At 38.9% G+C, this 27,287-nt stretch overlaps 1 protein-coding gene across 8 annotated transcripts in view; it reads right to left on the minus strand.

Moving 5' to 3' along the window:
* Positions 1 to 245: 245 nt before the first annotated feature.
* Positions 246 to 27,287, minus strand: part of KCNC2 (potassium voltage-gated channel subfamily C member 2) — a 99,058-nt gene continuing 72,016 nt past the window's right edge. Inside the window, exons 2-5 of one of the 8 annotated variants that reach the window (XM_059816635.1) lie at positions 8,780 to 9,710; positions 8,325 to 8,453; positions 6,229 to 6,399; positions 2,189 to 2,325 (exon numbers count right to left, since the gene is read on the minus strand). In XM_059816635.1, the coding sequence (XP_059672618.1) occupies positions 2,189 to 2,325; positions 6,229 to 6,399; positions 8,325 to 8,453; positions 8,780 to 9,710 (1,368 nt within the window). Of the gene's footprint in view, positions 356 to 1,432; positions 1,497 to 2,188; positions 2,326 to 6,228; positions 6,400 to 8,324; positions 8,454 to 8,779; positions 9,711 to 27,287 lie in introns of those variants that run through there. The other 7 variants (XM_059816637.1, XM_059816640.1, XM_059816639.1 and 4 more) reach the window with 7 other exon arrangements.

The following is a 27,287-nucleotide window of genomic DNA, read 5'->3' on the forward strand; positions in this document are numbered from 1 at the left end:
AATACACATAGGGGTGTGGGTCTTTGCATGGAGCCTTAGGAACGATGACTTGAATTCAGCTTTCCTTGATATAGATAAAAACTGATAATTCCATGCACACACATTTTATTTACAGCTGACTCATTAACAGTGACTAACCACCCCTTCCTCTGGCAGCAGTAATTATGAGCAGTCTTTAATCTTCTTTAACAAGCTCTACTTTGCAAGTAAAGTCTCAGCGACCTCCTCAAGGTGTGAGTTGTTTATCAGGGCCCATTCAGCAGCAGCAGTCTCTTTCCAGTACAGTCCTTGGTATGGCTAAATTCCATTGTCCCTTTTTCAGCAGTCAAAAATCCATGATAAATTCTGTACAACACTGTAGTTAATATAACAGCAGCACCAGATATTATATTAATTCCTTTGCTAAAAGCTGTTTGCAATTATCTCTCTATTGACAATATTTTACCAAAACTAAATCAATGTACATCTCTCAATATCAGAAATGTATACTTTAATAAATACATTATTGTACAAGAATTCTGACATGCAGGTCATGCTATTGGGCTAAGCTATATACAGAAGAACATGTTACATGGTCAACAATAACTTGTATTTTTTTTCCTAACAAAAAATAAAACATGACAGTCAGGGATTATTCAACAATCTCAAGGATCTCTTAAGATTTGGGTTGTTATGGTCTTCCCCATGTAGTTCTAAAACTCTGTGGTTTAGGGTAATTTTTCCTCACCAGCCCAGAACATCATATCTGCCATTGCATTTGTCCTGTTGCATAAACAGAGGCTAATATTGAATGAAAAAGCCACTAGAGGAGATACAGTTTCAAAACTGTAATGGATGCTGGTTGCTAGAAGGAAGATTGATGCAATAGGCAACCGGTCAGTACTGTAAAGCCGCTATTAAATCCCACTCGAAAAATCTTCAGAGTGCTCGCATGAGTTAGTCTAGATGATACTAACTTGCACTTGAAAAAAATATATATTTGTATCTATACACATAAGTATAGTCCATATGAATAAAAGAGAAAAGGAGAAAAATGTCTTTAGTTAGCCTTAAAAGATGGGGGCATTTTAACAGTATCTCTGTGCTTTATGGAGACAGATGGAGAATACAGTAGACAGGTTGCAAAACAGACAGACAAACAACATATAGGACAAAGCACCTCAAAAAACATTGACTGAAGAAATTTTTGAAGCTCATGAGCCAGAGGTATAAGGCTGGCCAAAAACCCGACTTGAGAACTACTACCCTCTTACAGTGGTACAAAAAAGCCCCCAATAATCTTCTCAATTTTACTTGGTACTCAGCCTCTGAAAATGTTGAAGAACCCTGGAGTAGTGAAATGGCTACAGTACCAAGCAGCACTTGCTAGCTTAAAATTGCAAGTCTGGATGGCGTTTACCTTTCTTGCATGTTTTGTGCCTTCCCCAAGCCATTAAGAAAGAGATCTGGCTTCTGCTTGCGTGTAACCAGTAATGACAACCTCTTTGCAGTTATCTGTGTGCAAACAACCGGAGACATTCAGAACTCTGATACAGCAATCCAGTACCGAAGTAAGTTAATCACAAAATAAAGCCATTCATAAACAAGTAGGTTGTTAAAAATTAAAGGAAAAGGTTAAACAAAGAAAAACAATCCCACATGCAGACCAGTTTATCAGTGCTTTCATTTCAGCAGGATGGTACAACGTGAGAACACACATCCAGAGCCCTCTGTGGTCTCCACGATCGGCAGCACTGCTTGTCAGATGATGGAGACAGGATGGTCCATGCAAATGAGCAGACCCAAGTCACATTGTGTGCAACCAAGACACGATTCCAGACATCTTCAGAATGGATTAGAGTCACAAGAAATGGAGGTTCAATGGAGTGACTGATAATTAGTTGGAAGCACATTATTTTTAGTAAATCTCCCTGAAAATATGCTTATTTATTGAATATACTGGCCAACGGCATCCACTAACTGTCCTTTTATTGCCACAGGAAAGTAGGACAATATAGTAGATAAAAGGAGAAGCGCTACCTTAGGTAACCTTTAAAAGCCAAGAAAAACATCTTCAGCTACCCAAGTGGCATTTGTTACTACTGACAGTTATATCATGAAGGAGTTATACCATATTTGTGGAGCCTATGTTTAACTGTGGTAAACAGTATTTGAATTAATACTATGTAGCCGATTGATGCCATCTGGTTTACAAGATGGAAGGGATGGGAGACCGAGAGCGCCTTAGAGGACAAGGTGAGCTGTAGGGTGATGTAACTGGAGACAGTCGCAGAGCATTGCCTGTCAAGCCAGCTATGTTGTTTAAGCTTCGAGATTTTTCATAGCCTTGTATGAGAAAATGCACAGACATCAGTTGAATTCAGCCAAAAAATAGACAAAGACAAACAATACAATGTAATGTAATCCAAGGAGCTATCTGGGACTCAGAGGGAATCTGCCTGCAAAAGAACTCAATGCTGAGACACATTACTACCAAAAGATATTAATAAATAAAATTATTTACAAATTAATGCAGCTATTCTTTCCCAGAAAATTAAAGAGACCATCACATAAGAGGTCTGACCTGCTCTTCCACATCGCATCTTGCACTCAGTGCCGCTCTATTGGCTTCAGCCGGGTTGCACAGAGTGCAAGATAAAGGATCCCAACAGGGTTACTGGGTGAGCTATCTGGCTAAGCATAATCAAAAACCCATTAAGACAGACTATAAAAACTGTTAGAATTATATAATCTCTACTAAACCCAATTCCTAATAAAGGATGATTTTTCTTTAAAAATAAAAAAAAAAAACAAAAAACAGATAAATTGCATACAGTATGTGTAAATCACTTCTGCACAGAACTGAATGATAATATGGGAAAGAAGCTCCATCTTCAGAAATATTAACCCTAAGACTTTGTGTCTAATATTAAAGTATAATAAGATATCAGACTCTGACATATTTGCAAATGCCTCCTGATTGGCAAATTTAAAACACTGTATTTGTGCTCCTTCTCCAGCTGACTTAAATGAAATAAATGGTATTAATCCACATAAGCAAGTAGTAAATAATTCATCATTAAATGAGGCAACCACATAATGCTTCACAATTTGGAAGGAACATTGCACTTGCAGACATTTCTGTTCACATAAACTGTGAGCTCTAGCTACCTACTTTTTGCTACATATAGTTTGTTTTCACCTTGTAGAGGCTATGCTGTAAAATGATGGAAAAGCTTTGCTATTCACTGCATAACTATCTTCATACTCAAGTATTTTCAACAGCACCTGGATAAGCCCACTGAGGAAGAAAAGGATCAGCCCATTGGTCTGGAGAGAGATATCAGCAAGGAAATACAATGAAGTCAGACAGGACCTTGGTCCTCAAGTACATGGATACATGCTTCACTGCAAGCATGAGAAGTCCCATTGATTTCAATGGCACTACCTATTTCCTTGAAGACAAGTATGCATCTAAGCATTTGTCAGGTTAAGACATTCAGGTATAAATTGCTTACAGTGAAATACTGAGATTTTTCCCACAGAAACTATAAAATGTCAATGACAATACAGCTAAACATTACATGGGATGTCACCAGGCATTATTTTCTTAATGAAATAGTTACTGGCTCAAATTCCAGCTCTCCAGATAGCAGACAGTTAACAGACAGTTGTTAGCATCTTCAGGAGAAATCATATCTTAGGTTCTCCCCTAGTAACAATTAACATATTTCTTACCTACTGAGAATTGCATACTGTAAAACTACACTTAAAGCAAATGTATAACCTCATGTCTGCTAAAACATCGTGCAATATTATCTCCAGATTGCAAGGGCAGGCTAGACTGTGATGCTTCACAGACTTCTGATACATTTCAAAAACAGCCTCCAGTTTCTGAGTTTCTATCAGTATTTACACAGATTAGAAAGAATCATGTTTGAAAGGGGAATTGAGGGGAAGCACAATGCTAGTTTATATATTTAACCTCTCCTGTAAACATAAAGCTTACAAAAAAAAAATCAAAATAATCAGGTAGCTTTTTTACACAGAAACTAGGAAAGTATTTTTTAAAAATATTTCTCCTGCTACTTTTCTAATGATAAAAGCAAAGAACTGATAGAGGAAGATGGTAAAGATGATAAAGAAAACAGGAACTCCTAAAAAATGAAAACCAGATACACAAGATGAATAGAGATAGAGGCATGATCCAAAATTGGTACTTTCCAGGTATTTTAGTGGGGTTTGGATCAGCTCTGAATCAGTATCATCTTAGAGATGGAGATAAGGTGTTAATGCAAAAAAGCTCAGAATAAATGATCATTGAATACAACCAAGAACCAACAAAGGAACCAACGAAACAAGAAGGATGTACCAAAAGAAAGAAAAGAAAAAAATAAAATTAAAAAGTAGTAGACTTGATGTGTGAATTAAATTCAAGTATTCAAAACCATTTGGATGCTACCAGAAGATGTTTTCTCATCATGAGCTAACTTCCCTACTCTGTATAAAATGAACTTGAAAGCCAATGGCTACAACATTTCAGCCTAGACTAAGGTTATCATCAGAACCAGTCAAAGAGCACATTTCTCATTGAGAAACTGTCAGTTCTGAACTCAAGCCACATTTTTCTAATAAAAACTATGAAACAATTTTCTCTTGAATCTAGATATTGAAATGAAAATGTTCACGAGGTCCCATATTGTTATATGAATATGTCTTTAGTAGCATGATGGGTAAATTCTTTTATCATTTCTGATCTGTTCTAATGATGGTTACTGCCAAGTGAACAGCACTCATGTTTATACTGACATTCCTAAAAGAAGTCAAGAAACTTATCTTACAAGATACCATGGCAATCTGCCTTATTCAGGTGTTCCTGACCTCCTCAAGGACTGGACTTTTACCATTAGAGGTATTTTAAATAATCCTAGTTGTTGAGAAGAGAGTGCAAAATACACGCTCAGTAGAAAGTGTCCTAAATCTGTGCAAAAACATGTTTGCAATGAAGTCCCATTTAATGTAAACATTATACATAGGAATATGTAAAATGCAGGTGCATAGAGACGATCATACTCTTTACAAATACCATACACATCGAACTCTAAGTTGCATATCTGCTTTCACAGGTTTAACCTACTGAGCTCATGCTTTTGAAATGTAAAAAGAGCATTTGCAGAATAACCCAAGAGAATTCCTTTAGGGTCTATGGCTGGCTGGGACAGCTATGTTGGCTGTACACAAAGCAAGTTTAAAAAAAAAAAAAAAGGCAGAAAAATCTCAGCCAAAAATTTTTGTCCAGTGCCCCATGGTACTGGAGATGAACTCTGAGGTAATGAATGACTGCACATCAGCACTCAGGAATGTGAAACCTATTGGAATGATACAATTTGCCAAGAAATCAGATCAATTCTTATCTAAGGAAATGGCAAGACCACCACTGGCATTGCTGATTTTGGGGCTATACCCTGAGGTTAGGTTTGCAGCCACAGACAGCTGTGGCCTGATGAGATAGCCACACCATCACTCACATGGGTGATACATATAATGACAGAAGGTTTTGCAAACTCTGCCTGGGGAACGCAATCCTACTGAACAGTGAGTAATCGGATTTGAAGAGGCTGAATAACTAGAAAGGCATTTTTTAGCACTTTGCAAGATCAATCATTGTTTACTGTAGTTGAATTCTGGTTGGGGTAGACAGTCACCTTTTAGCATCAGTGGTGTATTACAAAGAGGAAATATTTGTGGCATTATAAACTCAAACTTTTCTTTGAAAGAAATCTAAATAGCATCTCATATGATACACTTTATTGTGTTCAGAACAAAAATGTTGCTTACTTCTGACATTTCAGCCTTTTAAGTATAATGTATTCAGCTGTAATTTTTACTAAGTTATTAATTGCAGACCAAAGTTACTAAATAATTAATTTGTCTTTTAGAATGACAAATGGTATTGAGTGATGAACGGTTGAATGAGCAAGGTCTGAATTGCTGGCTTTTCCATTAAAGATGACAGACAAAGACACAAGTGAAATGAGGGTCCAACATCAAGCACATTCTGTGAAGACTAAAGGAGATGAGTGTTTCTAAAAGGAAAGCAGGAAAAGAATGACTAGAAATAATGAAAAAAGATACATGTGAGTACAGTCTTTCCTCTAAGAGCATTGTGCACATCATTTTACTCTAAGATTGCTTTTCACAAGCACATTGCTGAGTAACCTTTTATGATCTAATGAAAGAAGTCCATACCTTTCCTGATCCCTCCATCAGTAGCACACGTGTAATCACCTGTTGTCAGTAGGAAACATGTTCCCCCTCTTCTGTTTTTGTCTCTTGTACTAGAGCGTCTGATGGGAGGGAGCCTTTCACCAGGTGAGAGTGGCTGCTCACTTCCTGCACTGTCTTCACCTGATAACACTGGTTAAAGCACCATGCCCATTTACAGACAATAATGAATGAGGAAATGAGACATCACAAAGAGCTTATGCTGAATGCTGGATATTCCCACCACTCAAAAAATAGTTATAAGGTAAATCATTAGAAGAAAACAAGATTGCAATTCACTATTAATCAGCACAAAATGGCAAAACATTTATTTTTTATTCAAGAACAAATTATCTTTTGACTTTCCTGTTCTTTTAAATCTCATGTAAAGTTACACTAAACTAACATGAAATAAGAAATAATCAAATCAAGGCTCAGTTAGTTGCCTATTTTGGACTGTAACTTTCTGAAGTTTGGATATTTACTATTTTGGCTATCCTTTTTGCTAAACAAGAGGTCATGTTAGTCATTTTTGCTTAGCATATGTTGTTTAGCATATTTTAAAGACAACCCCTCCCCCAAGAGGGTTAAATTTTCAACATTTGGCGCTAAAACTTGTTTAATAACACACTTAGCTTTCATTTCTATACTCATCACACTTGCACTGCATGTCATCATAAGTACCCAACTTTAAATGCTGTAGTTGATTTTGTCAATATGTAGTTTATTTTGTCAAACAGCGAAACTCTTACCTCTCCTGATTTGGCACTCCCAAAGGACTCTCTTTTAAAATTATCTACTATTTCAGATTCAGGCCACACTTCAAGAAAAAAATCTCTGCACATAACACGTAATGGCATGTTACTGACTTCAGCTTTACCTTTGCATTTAAATCTGAGCATGTGTTTTTGTGAACTGGTAATGCAAAGGGCTATATTCAGCCTTGAAGTTTTGCACAGAATTCCTAGTGACTCTAATAGCATTCTCTACCAGAAATAAAGTTACAGTGCATGATGTGAGCGGTGGCACTACTGAAGAGAAAGTTAACACTTTAAAATGGCTTCTTTTTGCATATCTGCTTTCTCTCTAACTTCAAGGATTATAACACCCTGTAAATAAAGGTGCAGACACAAAGAAGTGTCTCTTTGCTCTGATCACAGAGCCTTCTCCATTCCAGCGTACCTTTAGTAGGACCTGATGGCATGAAATAGCTGTTGCCATTAACACTTTAAAGATGTTGTCTGAAAGTGGGTTTCAGTCAAAGCTCTGTAAAACTAACTATATTCCACCCTCTGTGTAAGTCCTTCCAAGGGTTTCCATCCTCTTAAATATATTTAGGATGTTCAAAAAGCTGTGTTAACTTTGTCTATAAGCACTCACTCAAAGACGGAAACTGAGCTTCTTTGAACATAAATGCTGTTCAATAACAGAGCCACAGACCAAAGACAGATATTGTTCAGAGAACAATTTTCCAGACTCTTCTTTTCAAAAAATGAATTTCAATTACTGAATGACACCAGTCATGGTTGGTTTTGCTCTTATTATTCTTTAGCAGGTTTCCAACAGGAGTCTAATGACTGGTATGTCAGCTTTGTAATCAGATTGTTCTTGGCTTAAGAATAAATACATTCAAGAAACAAACAAAAAAATCCTTGCTGCTAAAAAATTTGTTTTAATTATACTGAGAGATAAAATTTACTCTTTAATTTGAAGAGATATGGAATATGGGGCAGTGGTTTGGAGGGGCAGAGGCTGTCATTTGATATGCATTTTCACAGCAATTAGCACAAAATACTCCTTATCCACTCTTTGGAACACTAACAAATAAGGTAATATAAATCATAAAAATCAACACTAATAACGATGATGTTGCTAGGGGCTGTCATTTTCATTTTTCTTGACAAACTTTACATCAGCTATGCTATTATCATTCAATTAATAGTAAATATCATGCAATGTCTCATCTAACACAGGCAAAGGAAGTTCTTCTAGCCAAGGAAGCAGAATGCCAAATGGAAAGAAAGCTAGAAAGATCATTTCTTATTTCCTTTGAGTGCTGGGCTTTTGATGTAAAGCATCTGCTCCTTTTAAATGACTGCTTCTTTGTAGGATCTTGCTTAACAGGCCACGGTGTGGCACAGGCAAAGCTGACACAAGAGACAGACACTGAGGCAAAACACCATGGAGTCCAACAGGGTGGGACATGGTGGCTGCTCAAATAGTCACAGTCATGCAGAAAAACAAGAAACATCCATACGACGCAACAAACAACAGGCAAAAGAAAAGGTTGATATCATCAGCAGGAAAGCATTCTCAACAGAGCAAGCAAAACTGTATAGACCAGCTACATAGAGGTTTGGGAACATCACTATACCTATTTTGTCCTCTATGAGACTGACACACGCAAACACTGGAGGGGAGAAGGGTGGGAGCTATGTCTTCTCCTGGCAGAAAGACTGGCTGCTTTCTGCCCCCTACCAAACATACTGGTCTATAAAGTGTTTTCAGAGGGCATGCATTTCCAGTGGGGTCCTACCTGATGATCTGTTGTGCTCCATCAGCTGGTTGTCCTTGCCCAGGCAGATGTCACCCTGTGTGCTATTGCAGGCCATGTTCAAGTCTGTCTTGCAGAAGGTGGGCGAGCTGGCTTGAGGAGCAGGAGGGATGTGCTTCTTCCGCTTCCTTGGCAGTTTCTGCTTTGCCATGGCCAGGGAGTAGTACATCCCAAAATTGTTGACTATCACAGGCACGGGCATGGCTATGGTGAGTACCCCCGCCAGCGCACACAGGGCTCCCACCAGCATGCCTGACCAAGTCCGTGGATACATATCACCATATCCCAGGGTGGTCATGGTGACTACAGCCCACCAGAAGCCAATAGGGATATTTTTGAACTGTGTGTGCTCACTTGCTGATGGGTCATTAGGCTGTGCTCCCACCCGCTCTGCGTAGTAGATCATGGTGGCAAATATCAAAACACCGAGTGCCAGGAATATTATCAGCAGCAGAAATTCATTGGTGCTGGCTCGCAGAGTGTGGCCCAGCACCCTGAGGCCCACAAAGTGCCGGGTGAGCTTGAAGATTCTCAGGATCCTCACGAACCTTACCACCCTGAGGAAACCAAGCACGTCCTTAGCAGCTTTGGAGGAGAGCCCGCTCAAGCCCACTTCTAGGTAGAAGGGCAGGATGGCCACAAAGTCAATGATATTCAAGAGATTTTTGATGAATTCAAGTTTGTTGGGGGAAAAAACAACACGTACTAAAAATTCAAATGTAAACCATACCACACAGACTCCTTCCACGTATGTCAGGGCAGGATCTGTCTCAATTTCATACTGTAGCACAGTTTCTGTCCCGTTGATGACCTGCTCAGTTTTGTTTATAATAGTATTGAAAGCCTCATGCGTTTCCAGGCAAAAGGTTGTGATTGAAACTAGGATGAAGAATAAAGAGGCAAAGGCAATGAACTGAAACAAAAAGAGGGAAAAGAGACATCAGAACCACACAGCTCTTCACATTTCTACTAACAATGTCAGTGATGATTATAAATCTTTTACGGATTCATCCCAAAATGATTCACGAATTTGTATGCATAAAACTTTGCACCTAGGCCAGAGGACAGCTCTCACATATAGGCCAGGAGTCTGGGAGCAGGAAAAGTCTTGGTGATGGACACCATGACAGGCTGCAACTCATTCAGAAAGTGGCAACAAATTCTTTAATCTGTGCTAAATCACCTGAATTCCATTCAGTTGTCAAGGCACCTTACAAACAGCCCCCATACACAGCAACATTTAAGGCTGTCCACCTCTCACATAGTGGAAAATGGGGCTGACCGTAACGGTCTTGAGATTACGGTTCAGAAATTCACACCTGGCCTGAAGGGCACCTCAGAGGGTCCTAGGAACAGATCCAAACACCAGGTTTCCTTTGGATTTTCAAGGATTCACAAACACAGGATATTTACTGATAGAAAATGCTTTCCATGTTACAGGTAGAGTTGGTTGCACAGCCTGTTATATTCGCAGTCATCCATCACTTATACTCTTAGACAGGACTAAGAGTAAACCTTGCAGAACCTCTCTCACTGCGGTGGAAGAGCTTTGCCAGTGTGTTAGGATCCACAATCCTGCTATCAAAGTTAAAAATCCAGAACAATCCGAACAACTAGGGAAATATAAATTTAGTTCTAGTAGAGACAAATTAATAGATAAAATAGAGTTAAATAACCCGGAGATAGCCCTCACAGAGGATTGTTAAAGACTTAAAAATCATTTACTGTCTGATCTTCAACTCAGTCATCACAGTCAAGCACTGAAGAAAAGAGAACATCCAGGACAGGATCTCATAAAAATTAACACTGAGCCAAACAGCTGTAGGGGGAGATAAACTTTCTTACACCCAGTAAAACACACCAAATGAAAAGGTGTTTTGAGGTCAGTTGTTCCTTTGCTACAATGGTTAACTTCTTCTAAGTGACAATACATTACCACCACGTTAGCACTCCAACAGCAATGCTGTGGTACATGAATAGATGACGTGTTTAAATCCCTCCCTGAGCCAGGATTTATAACAAGTTATCAATGTGTTTGTTATTCTGGATTTTAAGCTTAATAGACATTTTATAGCCAGTATTATCCTGAAAAAAACTCTCTGCAGACTTGAAGATTTTCAAAGGTGTTAGGGGACTAAAGAGACAAAAAGATGCTTAAACAGGTTTTTCAAAGTATCTAGCACCTATGTGCTTCCTCATATACCCAGCAGCTTGAAATTTTACCATTGTGTAATATCAAGAAACAAACACATTTATTTCAAAATGGCAGCAAATGACTAAGTCTTTTGGCTTTGGATTTTTATAATTTTAAACTGTTACTTGCTAGTAAAACAAAAATATATGATAGGGATCTCAGAGCTTGAGGCAAGCTCTTAATCCTTTTTAATATTTTTTATTTTAGTAAATAAACTTAATGTGTTTTATGTTTCCCTTAATACTACTTACAAATCACTCAGGGTATCACTCTTTTAATCTGTTAATTCCCAACCTGAAACTGAGTACCTTAAAGAAGCCCAGCAAATAGAAAAAAATGTCATATTCTCTACTACCACCCTGCTGGAAAGGGCAGCTTACAGTCCAGGTTCCAGTGGTACAGGCAAGAGAAAATGTGGAAACAAGATGCTGGTATGTTACCACACCAAAATTTTGAATCTCATGGAAAAGATCTAGTTACAAGGGAGACAGAACAGCAACCATAAGCAAGAATGCCTCTGGTATGTCACTTTAATCCAAGCTGCAACACTGCGGCAAAACTGATTTTGTGTACTTTGGTTATCAGTCACTGAATTCAGTATTAGCACTCAGATTTAGCATTGTGTGCCACATGAGTTCAGTTGGGCCGGTCCAATACAGAATGGTTGCATTTTTCTAACACAAAACATTAGTTAGACAACAAAATGTTGTCTCTACAACCCATAGAGAGAATTGCTTTTATTCTGAGATAAAGTTAAATTTGTAATGCAGGCCTGGCAAATTTATTATATTCAGACTCATAAGATATATCTATCTATCAAAAAACCCTGTGTATCTACCTATATCAGAGATTTGCAGCTTGTTCATGGCTTCCTTTCCTCAATCAATGAAACAAAGTTATTACACCAAGCCCCTTATTACAAACACTCTAAATCTGTTACCTTTCAGAAAGGACTGACTCGGGGACTGAACTGAACACATCATCCAGTCTGAACTTCAGTCATGAGCTAAGCAAACAATCTTACACTGTCTGGCTGATTTTTACCAAACAGGCTTTTCTGCCTTTGCCTTAACTACAAAAGTGCTGCACATTCATAGCTCATTTATTCCTGGCACCTGACACCAACATACACAAAAAAGCCTCAGTCTTGTGTGAGACAGCTAGAGTCAGCAAATACAACCAGATTTATATAACCTAAGCGAATTAATCTCAGCAGATCTTTGCAAAACCTCTACATGGATAGAGAATTTATCAGACTCTAAGCCACTGGTGGTCTAAGAATGACCCTTGGGAGGCTCCTAGAGCATCCTCCAGCATCTTTCTACACAGTGAAGGGGGGAAAAAGCAAACTAATCTGTGGAAGGAAGTTGAAGATCACTGAAGCTAAGTCAGCACTATAGTTTGCAATCTGGATGGGAACTTTTAATAGGGAATATATTAGGCAACCTCCTTAACAGCAACACTTTGGTGATTTCAGACAACTGTGAATATTATTTTTCTGAAAAGAACAGAAAATTACATTCAACCTAGCCAAACTAAAATTTACTAACAACTCAGATATGCATTCAACAGTGCACTGAATCTAATAGTATGTAAATAATTAGCACCTGTTTCTGGGCTATATATCAGAGAGTCCATTCTGGTTCAGATCCTTTCTATAAAAATGCCAAATGCCAAGGGATTAACTATCAGTAGAACTGTCTGACAAGCTATTTATTACTGTTTTGCTCAACATTGACACTGTGAAAGGCCACAGTGCACTTGGCACTGGGCACTTGGCAAAGCAGATCAAATTTTTAACTGTGCACCTACATTCAACGGTGCTTTATTATCCCTAAAGCAACCACTGGGTATCCTTGTGTGATGGGTTGACCTTGGCTGGACACCAGGTGCCACCAAGCTGCTCTATCACTCCCCTCCTCAGCAGGACACGGGGGGAGAAAATAAGAAAAAAAAACTCGTGGGTCAAGATAAAGGCAGTTTAATACAGCAAAAGCAAAGGCTGGGCGTGGAAGCAAAGGAAAACAAAAGATTTATTCTCTACTTCCCATCAGCAGGCAATGTCCAGCCACTTCCCAGGAAGCAGGGCTTCAGTACGCATAGCGGTTGCTCCAGAAGACAAACAACGTAAACAACGAATGTCCCCACCTTCCTTCTTCTTCTCTTAGCTTTTATTGCTGAGCAGTATTCATATATGGTGTGGAATATCCTTCTGGTCAGTTTGGGTCAGCTGTCCTGGCCATGTCCCCTCCCAAGATCTTGCCCACCCCCAGCCTACTGGTGAGGGGGGAATGTTGGAGAGACAGCCTTCATGCTGTGTGAGCTCTGCTCAGCAGTAGCCAAAACACTGGAATGTTATCAAAACCCTTCTAGCTATCAATACAAAGCACAGCACTATGAGGGAAAATAAACTCCATCTCAGCCAGACCCAATACAATCCTACTGTGTTATCCTAAAGGTAATCATCTTTCAGAGGTTAGAACAAAAAAGGCAAGAAAAAATTACTAATGTGGTGACAGATTTCTTGATAATTCCACAATTTCCATTCATAGCAATGTAAAACAATGAGATGTACACATTTCACCATGAACACAATAGCATATACATCACCAATTTTGAGCAAGGACACTCATTCCTTTTATCTCTTGTTGTTCTTTGTTTTAAACTGCAAACTCCTTGGTTCAGGACATTCTGGATAGAGCTTGGACAGCACCTAGCATGGTGAAGCCTCATACACAAGAAGACCTACAATGTTACTACAATAGTCAGAGAGTTCAGAGAAAATGCAAGAAGAAAATGCAATGGCCAATGCAAGAAGGAACATTTTATCAGTCAAAGAAAAATGCTTAGGGATTTACTTTACATTAACAAATATATTTCCTTAGTATTACATTACATAATACTAGGAAATATGTTGAAAAGACTCTAGCATGTTTTTCACAAACAGTTGTAATGACAGAAATGAAATTAAGTCATGTGGTATCCTCACTTTATGCTTTCCTTCTGCTTCATCCTAATTCCACCTTCTCTCATTTCGAAGGTAATGAGCCTCTAAAAACACATTCATTTTTGTTCATGTGGGCAAGCACCACATTTCAGACAAAGTCGGTACAGATCCAAACTCCCAGATTCTCTGGTGGATCAGATCAACCAAGTTCTATTCCTCAGTCCTGCTAACGTCCACAATAATTGGGGTGCCACACACAACTCTTTAGGGGTTTTTTATGAAGCACAGAAATATAAAAGGAGTTAGCCTGACAATCATTTCAGAAAGGTCACAGCAAGAGACAATTTTTTGTTGCATCATTAGCAACCTTTCACTGTGAGAAGTTCTGAAAACTTAGGTTTTGACTAGTTGCAAGGGAAATTCAGCCTTTGTATAGAGCAAAACAGCTTCATTGACTCCCTTTTTTAAACCAAAGATTGTTGCCCAAGCACATGGCTTGAAAACCTTTGGAAAAAAAGTTGAAGACAAATTTTTGAATAAGATCCAAATAATCAGGATCCTTTTCTCATTTCTTAAAAGTTTTGGAAAAATAGTTGTTTCTTGTTTGTTTCAATGGATGAGATGAAATTATCTTTATTCACTTAGGCTTTCTTTTTTTCCCCTGAGAGACAACAATTTTCTAAGTGAGAGAATGGTTCTACAGACACTCCAGGGCCAACAAACCAGACTTTTTCAAAATTGAAATTAATACAAATTGAATTAATAAAAATTTCAGTCCATTTTTGCCAGAAAAGAGCAGTTAAAAGTTACAAAAATATTCCGTATGTAGTACACAGCATGCAGAACGTTCCTCATTAAGTAGGTAAAGCTCTCAGTAACCTGCTGATTCCCTCTGCTCACATTTTGAAGGCAGTGTGCACCCAATTTTGTTCATGTGTGTCAGCATCACATTTCAGACAAAGTTGGTACAGACTCCAGCTCTCAGCTTCTCTAGTTGATGGGATCACCAGCCAAGCTCTGTTGCTGAGTTCCACTAATGTTCACGGTAAGTGGATTTATCATCTACAACTTGATTTTTAATGAAGCACATACATCTAAAGTGAGTATCAGATGCCTGCAGATAACTTGTTGGAAGTAGAAAACTTTATGATTCCTATTTTGAATTCAGGAACTGAGTTGCTCACAGTTTAAAGCAATTTCAAAAATGACAAGCAATTCTAGGACTGCAAACTGAGCAGTCTGTGGATTATCAGAACTTGCGTGTGTCCAATATCATGTTTTACCTTGCACATAGCTCCTAAAGTGCCTTCAAGAAATTAAGATCACTTTAAAAATTGTGGCTGCAAATGACCCGAGAACAGTCTCGTAGGCCATGTCTGGATTTCACAGTAGGAAAAGGCACCTGGTTACCTGCCAAAGTTTCCTTTCCAGTGCAAACCCAGACACGGGACTGGTTGCACAACTTGTTGCTGTCCTGTGATGGATCCAGGGCCTGACTTGAGTCATTCTAAGGTTTATCAGCTTAGACACAGCCCAAATAAAACAGCGACAGAGCTAGAAATTGATCCTCACACTCGGGGGTGTTATTCATATTCATAAAAACAGATTCATAGTACTCCATATTCAAGATATGCTTTGTCTGTCCATCCTGCACCCTTAAAACAGGCTATTTCTACACATTATTTAGTATTCCAAGATGGACAGGTCATAGTCAGTGAAGAGGTTAATGCACAGTTAATTGTTGGTAGTCACACTCACCCTTACTTCTTGTTTCATAGTTAAGTTTTGAATAAAATCTCTCACAATATTTCAATATTTTCCCAGAAAGATTCTATATCCTGTCTGGATACAACTTGTTCTGGTGTTGGATCTCAACACCTCCTCCTTCAACTCCCCTGACTGTGTAATGTATATTTTCTAACGTTGCATATTCAATAGTAGCTTTTAAGGTTCAGTTAGTTCATTTGAGTTTCATTCCAGGACTTAGAAGGCTTGCCCTTGACACACTTGACTACAGAAAAAGAAAACTACTGAATATTTAATAAGTCCTTGGAAATACAACATTTCATATTCTCTAATGCAGGTACAGAATTGCCTTTAAAGAAAAAAGATGACAATGTTGTTTTAAATAAATATCTTCACAGGCACATTATAAAACTTGACACATGCATGTTGCTGGACTTTAAAACAATTTTTTAAAAAACAATAATCCTCCCCACCAAACTTAGTAGACTAGAACTACAACTATAGGGAGACCATCACAGAAAAGAGATTGTGCTTTATTTCTTAAAGAAACCAGCTTTGATGGCTTGCTCACTATTTAAACCAAAATCCTGCTTTCATTACAAAAGATAAGAGTTTACTGAACAACTTAACTTTTCCTGACCAAAACAAGAGTGGGGGAGTTTCCACAGTCATGAGTTCTTCGCTTCCCCAACAGATCATTTGTGCTAAACAGACTCCTCAAAACAGAGTAACTTTTCTGTTGGACAACAAAGTACTTAAAAGGAAAGCAGGGTTTTTTTTTTAATATCACACTCATTTTGAAAAATCAAAAATAGATTTCCAGTGACAACTGTTCACATCTCTTAGTTTAAGTGTCATCTTTTCATAGTTCAGAATATGATACAAATTATTTGAAAAAATAACTGATTCAGTTTCTTCCTCCTACTAACCCTCCGACCACAAGTAAGCTAATCTATGCATTAAACACATCCGTTCTCACTGACTACAAAAAGTTAGTCAGATATATTCATTACAAAACTGTATTTTACATTTTTTCTTGATATGTACTCTAAGACTCATTGATCAACACTATTTCTTAGAATAAGACAGATATAAGTGATTACACCAAAATAAAATATTCCCATCATAAACATTATAATCTGATATTTAGGTTTTTTTCTCTCAAGGTTCAGGAAAGAAAAGTCTTTGTTCCTGTAGATCTTCCATATATTTGTCCCCTAATATTCTCCACAAGCCTTTTTTATTCCTCCAGGAATTCAAACCCCCAGTTACTTTGTGGAATCCCCCTAGTTCTGTAGGAGTAAGACCCAGTCAAACAGGCAACAAAGCTAATGTCACGTTCTGTTTCCAATCAGTGACAACTAACTGTGATGCTGATTTTTTTAATCTAGTTTTATAGCTGCTTAGTCATATAAACCCAAAGTCTTAAAAAAAAAAACAAAAAAAAAAACCAATAAATTTGAGGGATTTGGGTGTTCAATGAAAATATTACTTGACTATGGTTGTTACTGAAGCAGAAAAAGAAACTGCATTTGTAAAGTACACGGCGTGCTTCACTCTAATGAGTAGCAACTAACATTGGAATGAAATCACAGAATTAGATACCACTTCCAGCTTTAAAGATTGTTGTCTCTGGGTTTAGATTTGACAGACTGTCCTCATTTCTGATTTTAACATGATAGATTTTTTCCCTCTGTTTAATTTCAACTGGCTATCAGGAGGCTTCTAAAATCATAATGTGATTTCAGGATGAGCTCTTGTGATGACCTTACTTCTCTGTATGCTTTAATATTCTGTGGAGTGAAATCTATATATTAACGTTCATTTTACACAAACCCAAATATCTCACCAAACACATCATCAGTCTCTTCACGACTCTATTTCTCAAAGTTGCTATTCTTCCTTAGCTATAAGCTCCCCTTGGAAAATTATCATTTCATGCAAAACATAAGGAAAAGTCACATATGTTTTTATGGTGTGATGCATTTTCAGTACATTGCATCTGGGCATACCGAGTAAGAAACCAAATACCATCAGTAGCTACTAACCAAACTACTGGCATTTAAAATACAAACTCAAGGCAAATATACTATCAAGTTTGCTTCATCACTCATAAATCATAATCTCTCACATTATCACTCTCCAAAGATTAAGGAATGGATACAGACATAGCATTTTAAATAAATCTTCAGAGGAAAAACAAAAACATGACATATGAAGTATCAGGCACTAAGACCAATTTAATGTCTCTAAAAATCTGTAACTCATCCTTCTTCTAGGAGATAAGGTGGAATGTCAGCATTAAACTGTTTCTAAGTATCTACATAAAGACTTAACAGCCCAACCTTAGCATCCTAATTGGGAAACTCTGACCATTATAATTTGTCAACCAACATCAAGCCACAGTTGGTAGAGTTCTTGCCAATATTTTCGTTTTCATGCTGTGAAAGAGAAGTCTACTCTTTTCAAATCCCCAGTACCGTTCTTCCTCATTTGTACTCTCTCCTGCTAACATTATTTGGCATTCATTTTAACAGTTAACATTCTGCTGCTACAATTCTATGCATATTCATATTTGAATGAAAAAATCTATATAACAATACACTTTTATTGATATACTGTTTAAGAACAGCCTATAAGTAATATGCTATGCATAGATTTATAGTGCAGGAGTATTTACAGCTCAGACTGGCTACCATCTGTACATAGTAGTGGGAACACAAATGTTCTCTTGCTTGCTCATTCTTTTCCCATTTGTTAATGTTTTACAAAGCAGTTGTCTTTCATTACCAGCTGGAGCACAAATAAAAAGGTTATGAATGCCTCTTTTCATATTCAGAAATCGAGGTCCACAATTAAGTCACTCTAACTCAGCTGTCAGGTAAATCAGCAGTCTGACTCCAGTTTGACCCAGATACATAACTGATTCAACAAATCTCAGGCACATCTACATTTTAAAGGAGATCATAAAGAAAACCAGAGTTACAAATTATGCTGTATTTTAACTGCATTTAAGTGACATATGTCTTCCCAAAGGATTCAAAACGGGTTTACAAACATGCCCTGATATAGACACGTTCTGCTGCTCAGCATGGAAAACTTTGCTGAGCAACTGGAAAGAAGATGTGACAACGCATTTCAGGGTCGGGACCACACTTCACACAGTGGGAGTCCCTGGGGCAGGACTGATCTGCTGCCCAGGACATTCCCTTGTACTCCATCCCCAGTTGCCTCACATCCAAGAAAATTACTGATTTCCTAAATGACCAGTGCCATCTCCTACTAGGCAAATCAAAATCATCTGATTTGTTGTCCCATTGAGCAGCTAAGTCAAACATGTCATACTGACACACGACATATATACTGCTGCCTGTTTCTTCCTCCTGAAGACTCAGCAGAACTGCCTGAAAAGCAATTATGCTGCCTCCAGAAGCTTCCTTTTCCCATCCGCTTCAATTTATCAAGCTTGTTTCACTGTGATCTTTCTGAGCTGTGACTATCACAGCAATGTTTTAGGTTTTGCAACCAGCTGTGCTGATTTTTTTAACTAGACTTGGCACTTATAATCTAGCAATCATTTTTTAAAAAGGCATCAGCAAGGCTCACTTTGACCTTGCTTTATTGAAAAGGTCTGCATGGTTAGAAACCACTGCCACTCATTCATTAAACATTGCTATAAATCTATGCACTCAAACAGGCAAAATACTTCTAGTGGCTGCAAAAATGCAGTGGATGTTCTTCCTGGAGTCCAGGCAAAGGTGAGAAAAAGAGGAATTCTCAGTCCATATTCTGGGTCTGGTATCAGACCTTCAGAGGCTTCTTATTACTAAAAGAGCATCTTCCAAAAAGAAGCTAAAATTCTCTGAAGGGCTGAAGAAGGCAGATTTTGAAGGAGCCATTTCAGCCAATCCCAAATTTACACGCTGAGTCGGATGAGCTGCTCTGTATGCTTTGTTTCCCTCCCCTAGACTACCTGCTGTTCACACCATTACAGCAGAGATTAGGCTCTGGGACCTGAGAACTTGAAATACTACACAGGCAGGATCTTTCTTTCTGCACTTGATTTATCATGAAAAGGTTTCATTTGGCTCAATGGGTCAAAACTGGAAAAAAAATCTTCAGTATAATACTATTTATTATTAATAGACTTTCACACCCATGCAGACAAATGGAGAAAAGAGAGAAATTCTTCAGAAGACAAATTCATGAAAATTCTATGTAGTTTGCCTAGTACATAAATCTCATGTCCATTAAAATTACAGAAACATTTTCAGCCCTATCATCTCTGTCTCACTTGAGCACTCAGGCTCATTTATGTCTACTTTTTCTCTCACTCAAAGGAAGTCTGATGGCCTAATTTAAAATTACACTTGCGTAAATTTAGAAAACTTTAAGATTTTGATGCTTGACATCCATTAAGATTTCTAAAAGAGCCCATCTTAGCTTCCACCAGAGAAGCCTTATAACCAAGCCATATAACCTTTTTTTGCCATCCCAAATCTAATCAAAACATACTGGAATTATTTGCAAGTTTTCCATGCCTGTGTCTTTCCTGTAAAACATAATAAGACTTCTAGTGCAGGTGCTGGAATAGAAATTACCAAACTACTTCTTAAAAATTGAAGGAACGGAGCCATTTCCGATACTCAAAAGCGTATGCAGAGCCTTCAAACAGCTGATTACCAGGTCTCTTTTGACTGGAAGCTCTTTCTTACACTAACTAAGCAGCATTGGTTTAATTTTTCATACCTACACCACAGTAATACAATACAGTTGATATTAACTGGTACCCTTGTTTCTTGATTGCGAATTAGTTATGGGAAAGCAAAAACATAATGAATAGGCTACCTAGACTATGGCATTGCCTAAATCTTGGTTGCTTGGTATGGTAGTCTTAATGATGAGCTTCCAATACAACAGGTTTTGTGGAGTAATCTAGATTTAATAAAAGCGAATGATGAACCCAGAAACTTCATCCTACGGCTTCTTACGGGAACTGTCACAGTTGCAATCCAGTAGACAAAACTCCTCCACCATTTGCACTAGCAGGGTAGCCAACAACAGCAGTAGTTTAACTGACTCACGGTAGAGCACACAGTGCCGAGACTCTGCAGTCTCAAGCTCCTGCTTCTGACATGAAAAGCCTCTAGGGAGCACAGATTTTTTTTTTCCTCATGTGTCCATAGCTTGCTCCTTTCTGCATTTCAGACTCCAATGTGTCCCTGCCCTGGTACTATGTCTTCCCTGACTTTCACTCCCTTTCTCAAACCCAGCTCTAGTCCTCAAATTTACAGTTGGATCCCAGACGTTTCTCCTCTTTTCTTCTGAGGAACTTCTTCTTACCTTATTTGTATATCCATGTCCTGTATCTCCAATCTTATTTTCATACGCAGCTCTCTCTCCAGAGCTGATGAGCCTCCCCTCTTCCAGGGTCCTCCTCCAGCCTCAGCCTTCACTTCACATGCTACCCTGGCTCTTTGTCCCAGGCTGTTTGCTCAGTCAACTTTGTTTTCCTCCTAGTCTCAACCTCTGTATCTTTATACCTCCCTCTACTTTTCTGCAGGATCTTCAAGCCCTTCTCTGACATAAATCACAACCACCTTCCTGCTTCCCAACTCCAGAAGCAACTTCACCTTCCTCCTGCTCCAGCACTGATACCACCCCACAGTCTACTGGTCCAGCCACTCTCAGGTATCTTTTCTGCTTCCACTTACAAACCTTACAACCAGGATTTTTATGCTGGTATACTCTCCCTTTGTGGTTTCTGTGACTTTTATATTTGAATCTGAAGGGCACACATGCCTGCAAACTCATCTGCTTTTTCCAACCAAATTATTGGTCTAATGAAAGATATTATTTCTTCCTCCAAACCTGGCCTCACTTTGAGGCTGAAGGCTTCCTCCCTCACATTAGCTAGATGCTGGGAAAGCGGAAGGGAGCATAGGATAAATGCGGATCTTAATTAAACATATCTACCATCTAATAAAATTAAAAAAGTTCCTCTTCAGTGGAAGATTTATGCCTTTCTGTAGTCAAATCAATGGATAGTCTATAAAATAAAAACAGTATCTCAGCTTTAACTTTTCCTAGGCCAGACAAGACAGTGTCCTTGGAATTCCTCGATGATACTCCAGAAGCCTCTGAAAACTCTTTTAAGATTTAAAAAAAATAATTTTGATACACCTAAATTGATGAACTGTGCACCCTAACACCCTGGTACAGCTGAGAGAGTGATGCACTTGGAGAAGAGTTTGAGGTCAGAAGGGCTCTTTTATGACAGGGGGAAGGGTAAGGCTGTTAAAGCTCCTGTGCATGATGTATGTGAATATGTTTCAAGCTCACAACACAATCACATAGATCAAAGCTAAATTTAGAGACAGTGAATTATTCATTGCAACAGTAGTCAGCTAGGCTTATCCGGACTCTCAGGAGCTGAGCACATCACCCCAGACAACACTAGTTCATACATACACATTGTTTTTTCAGATCTATCTTTTGGCTCCATGGTGCAAAAAAATTTCATTGGGTCAACCAGTTGCCCAGAATCTTGTTGAAGGTTTTCCTAAAGATAGGTAAAAAACCACATGTATCTTACTTGCAGTTTTTAATACATTAAAATTCCATTTACCCCTGTATCCAGGGTTGCAGAAGTGACAGTTCAACTGCACTGAGAAAGGGAACGTAAGAAAGAGAAAAGCCACCAGTATGACAGCTATTAGGATACTCAGACAACTGTGACGTTCAGATTTCATTCCTGCCCTGTTCAAAGCAGAACCGAGATGAAAGATAGTTCAAGTTCCTCCTCTAGATCTTGGGATAGAGCTTATGAAAAAGATCACACAAGTTTATGAGAGGGTCCCCATGAATATTTCCAAATCCAGTTTACATATTTATTTAATACATAGATTATGTTCTAAACTATTGCCATTGCAAGCATTAGCATTGCAGCTGCATAGAGCACCATATCAAATGTATTCCTATTATTTAATAGCATCTGCATTGCCAACATTATTTAGCTTAAACATTCTCTTAGAGCTTTATCACCAGTTTGCCCTAGGGACTGACACTAATCCTTATACTCAGGGCGGGACTAATTAGCACAATGAAAAATACCAGCGATGTTGTGCACAGACCATCATCCTGCTGAAGATTTTTTTATCCAAGAACTTGTTATCGATGAGAGGGAGCTTGCTAGCAGCAGAGGGGAACCATACGGGACTTGCCTTGTGAGCTCAGGAGAACTGACGAATGAATTTCTGTGTCAAACCTGTCAATCCACCATAGCATATATTTCTCCTGAACCAGGTGCTGAGATGGACAAGAGCATTCATCCCAATACAGCAGGCTTCAGAAGCAGCCTTCCCAACTTGCCGGGGAAAGCTACTGTCCGCTGCACTTTTGCTTTTTATGACAACTCTTGTCTCTTTCAGAGGTATAACAGATACTAAAAAAATAAATAACTTTACCCTTTTCCTTGTGATTCTAAACTCCATTCATTTACTTTTTAACTTACATTAATAGCTTACTTATGAAAAATCAATAGTAGAATATACACAGTGGGCCCATTCCAGGATCTTTTTGATTAAATTCTCCACACAAAGAGGCATGAGGAGAAATGTAAACTTAGCATAAACATTTGGATGTCCTGGATGGCTAAAATTCATCTGCAATAAAGCAGCCAGCTATATCAATACTTATATTATCATTTATGCATCAGAGTCAACATGCCGTTGAGGTGGCTGGGGCAGTCCTTTCTCCATGCAATTAGGATTTCGGGCTATCTGAAGGAAGGGAACTCTGCACTGGTTATAGTTTGGGCTGGTATCTTTACAATGATCCTCACAGCAATGAAAGGCAATGTTTGTAGCATGCAGCGGAAACTTTGCATTAAGGGAACGCAACCGTCTAGAGAGAGTTTCTGTGGCGAAGACCAGAGTCAGGAAATCACGCAGTAAAGGGGGTCTTTGACATGACTTGAGATCTTGCTGCTGATTACGCGTGGAGTAGGAACTCTGGGAGAATGAATTGCCACCGCTGCCACTACCAGGCAGACCATGCTCACTAGAGACTGTTTGTGAATAATCTGCAAAAGGAGTGGCACACAATGCTGCACAAAGGCACATTTCGCAGTTTCCCTTTCCAGTTTAAGGTCTACATGGGATATTTACTGCAGGCACATTCCTTTCAAGACTGGTTACATCTGTCTGCATACTTCTTTTAAATAAGGAGCAGGTTACTTGTACAGAGAATTACAAGTGTGGTCGCTGCTGAAATATGCATGTGACATACCAGCAGAGGTCGGTCACTGGTGGTGTTTATGAAGTAGCAAACTGGGCTTTAGGGAACTCTTTGTTTTTTATTTAGGGCTTTGCAGTCCTCATTTGAAGGGTAATAAATTCGCTTTGTTTATGTATCACTGACAGTCATACAACATCTTGACAAAATGATGCATGCCAAGAAAAAACACTTTATTTAACAGCATACAAGCAGAGAACTCTGGTGGCAAGCTCAGCCTTCATTTTCACCTTGTTTCTTCAGCTCTTTTTCACCAGTTCACCTACTCACTCTTCTCTTACCATTCTGCAGTTCAAGATGTAGAATATGAAGATAAGCCATTTCATCACAAATTTTCCAGATGGTTTGCTTCTTCAGGATTTGAATGAAAGCCCATTTCCCTGGTGTCTAATGAAATTTGCCCTGGTAACTCTTGGGGAAACTGAAAACAAAACCAAAAAATTAGCAGGATGCTAGTAGCGACTGTGTTCTTTACAGCTTCCTAATTCCTAACAAAAACACTGTAACTCACAAACGATTCTTAACCATTAAGACTCTCTGTCCCTTAAGATGTTCAGAATGATAATAACTTCATTAAAACATCAACCTTTATTGAAATAGGGGATGGTGGGGTGTTTGGAGTTTTTTGGGGGGGAGCGGGGGGGTGGTTTTTGGACTGAAGCTACTAGGGATTACTTTGCCAAGCAAGAGCAGAGACACATTAAGAGACTACATGTGACAAACCTAGAAGACAGAGGAAACAGGAGCAAACTTAAAGGCACCAGAGGGTTCTTTCTGGTTTGCAGCACACGGCAGAAAGAGGTCTTCTTTCTGCTCCATTTTAGGAATAAAAGGCTGTTTCTTCCTTTAGTAAAGGATATGCTATAATGTAAATGTTATCCCAGCCAGTCAGATATTTCCCCTGCCCTCAACACAAGAACAGCTCAAAAAAATAGCATTCATGAGCAGGGTTTACTACGTAGGCTATGTTTATAAATACATTTATAATACATGCTATTTCCAGTTCAAATACAGATTGCTTATACATCATTGTGTTTGACCCACAGTTTTTTATTACAGGCACCTTTGGTGTGTGTCTCTCAGTGCACTTATGAGTTTGGTCCCTAGGGAGAGAGAAGGAGTGACTGGTGTCGATGAGCATGATGCAGGGTTCACACAAGGTACCAAGGTTGAGAGCAGCACGTCCACTCAACAAATGGAAGAATGGTGCTACAAAGGGGATTTTAAGCATTGCAAGAAACTACAGTCATCTTATTTCACAACAGCTGTAGTGACTACTGTCTGCAAATCCAGTCCCCCTCTTCTCTAGAGGAAAACAATGAAAAGAGATGTCACTTGCTAAAATAAATTTAATAATAAAGAAACTCACCTGTACAGAATATTTTTCCTCCACCTAGCTCAAGTACTCCAGAATGATCCATGATACCATCTGTACTGTGTGGGCTGGGATTTTGGACCCCAGGTGCCTCTAGTGCTTCCTGATCCTGAGCTCAATTCCATCTCACCATGGCAAGGGCAAGCAGCTCCCAGGCCACAACACTGCTCCAGATGTCCCAGTGCCAAAAAAAGGACTATTTCTAGCTTCCTCGTATACAAGAGAGATGAAAATCATTGCAGTTCAGACAAATAACCCGTCTCCCACACGCCTCAGGGAGGCTGGTTGCTTCCCAGACCTTCAGACCTCTCATTTCTCTGTCATTGTTAGAAGAAATGAAAAATTCCTGTACAGTGAATGACATCCAGTTATAAGTTAGGGTGTTTGGGTAAGTCCGTTGTGCTTTGGTTTGTTTTTTTCCTCTTGGTTCAAATATGCCCACTTGCACCTGCTTCATTCATGTGAAGTTGAACCCTCGATGCCAGGGCATGCTTTCTGCACTGGTGCCACATACAGTGGTACACAAAAGCAGCACCCAGTAACAGCCGTTAGCAACTCCAGCACATTTGCACATTACTGAGAGCATTTGTAAGGACTGCATAGTGATTGGCACTTTCATTGGCAATTTGTGGAGACAAAGCTCCTGTCTTGGGCCATATGACAGATGCCCTCCAAACCTACACACTTGCATATCAATAGCACATTTCTAATAATATCTTCCTTTATGCTGAATGTGGACATTGATATGTTACCCTCTTTATGCAAGATAGTCTTAATACATGAATATGGCACTTAAGTCTTTTAAAACTTTCTGTGGCAGTGGATCGTACCAAGAACTGTGAAAACTGTCAAACTTCTTCATCCCATAAATCTCAATATATTTTTGGGTGGGAGGACATAAAGAGGTGTTATACAACCTCTGGCAATGTTCCAGTTTGAAAAATCATGTCTGGTCAACTCCCTTAGTTCTAGCACATCATTTGCATGCTGCTACTTTAATTTCTAAAATAATGCAATCCAAAAGGTGAAAAACTGCAGTTATTCACTGAAAAACTGTTTGCAAAATTTTCATTAGGAATTCCAGTCTCTCCAGGAGAGAATTTAATTTCTGCTCTCCCCCGTCTCCTTCCCACAAGAGGCTTCCCACCAAAACAGCCAGTAGCTGGGGTTTAGGATGCTCACAGAGGAGGTGAAAGACCATGTTAAAGTCTCTAAGGAGTCAATGCATGCCCAAAACTACAGCCTTGGACTGACGTGGAGTCCACCTTCCAAAGGGCTATGCAACAGACTGCAAAGCCCCAAAATTCCATCAAACAAAATTTTTGTTTTCCAGTTAGCCATAAGCATGATTTTACCCCAGTTCCTAGTGGGTAAGATTTTCTAATTGTAACACCCCAACATAGTCTCTATTTCTTTCTTTTCCTCTCCATCTCTTCTTTCTACATCAAGCGCCATCTGAACTGACAGGCAGGCAGACAATGCATCAGCCTTTTCAAACCCTACTGGGAAACGCACTTGAAATGAAAATATCAAAACCATCCAAAACCACACACAAAATATAATGGCATACAATTAATTAACCTGTCAAGAAAGAAGGGGACATTATTGTTCTGATGAGCTTTTTAGATTGTGGGTTGCGTCCTCTTGCCAGGTGCAGCTGCTGTGATAGTGGGGGGTAAGCTCACAAAAATACTATACCACCAACCCAGAAAAAAAATTGGCCTTCAGACAAACGGCCTGGCCACACACTCACTGAATACAAGAGCTTCTCTCCAGAATAAATCAGACACAGAATGAGACAAAGCAAGGATGGGGTTTTTTTCCATGTTGCACAACTGGCATCAATACTATTTCTAAAAAAAAATAAATAAAAAAATAGAAAGAGTGGCTGGAGCTCCATCAGAGTCAAATATATGGAGCTTTTCAGGCTCAA

Source organism: Gavia stellata, chromosome 4, assembly GCF_030936135.1.
Source record: "Gavia stellata isolate bGavSte3 chromosome 4, bGavSte3.hap2, whole genome shotgun sequence".
Lineage (NCBI taxonomy): Eukaryota > Metazoa > Chordata > Aves > Gaviiformes > Gaviidae > Gavia > Gavia stellata.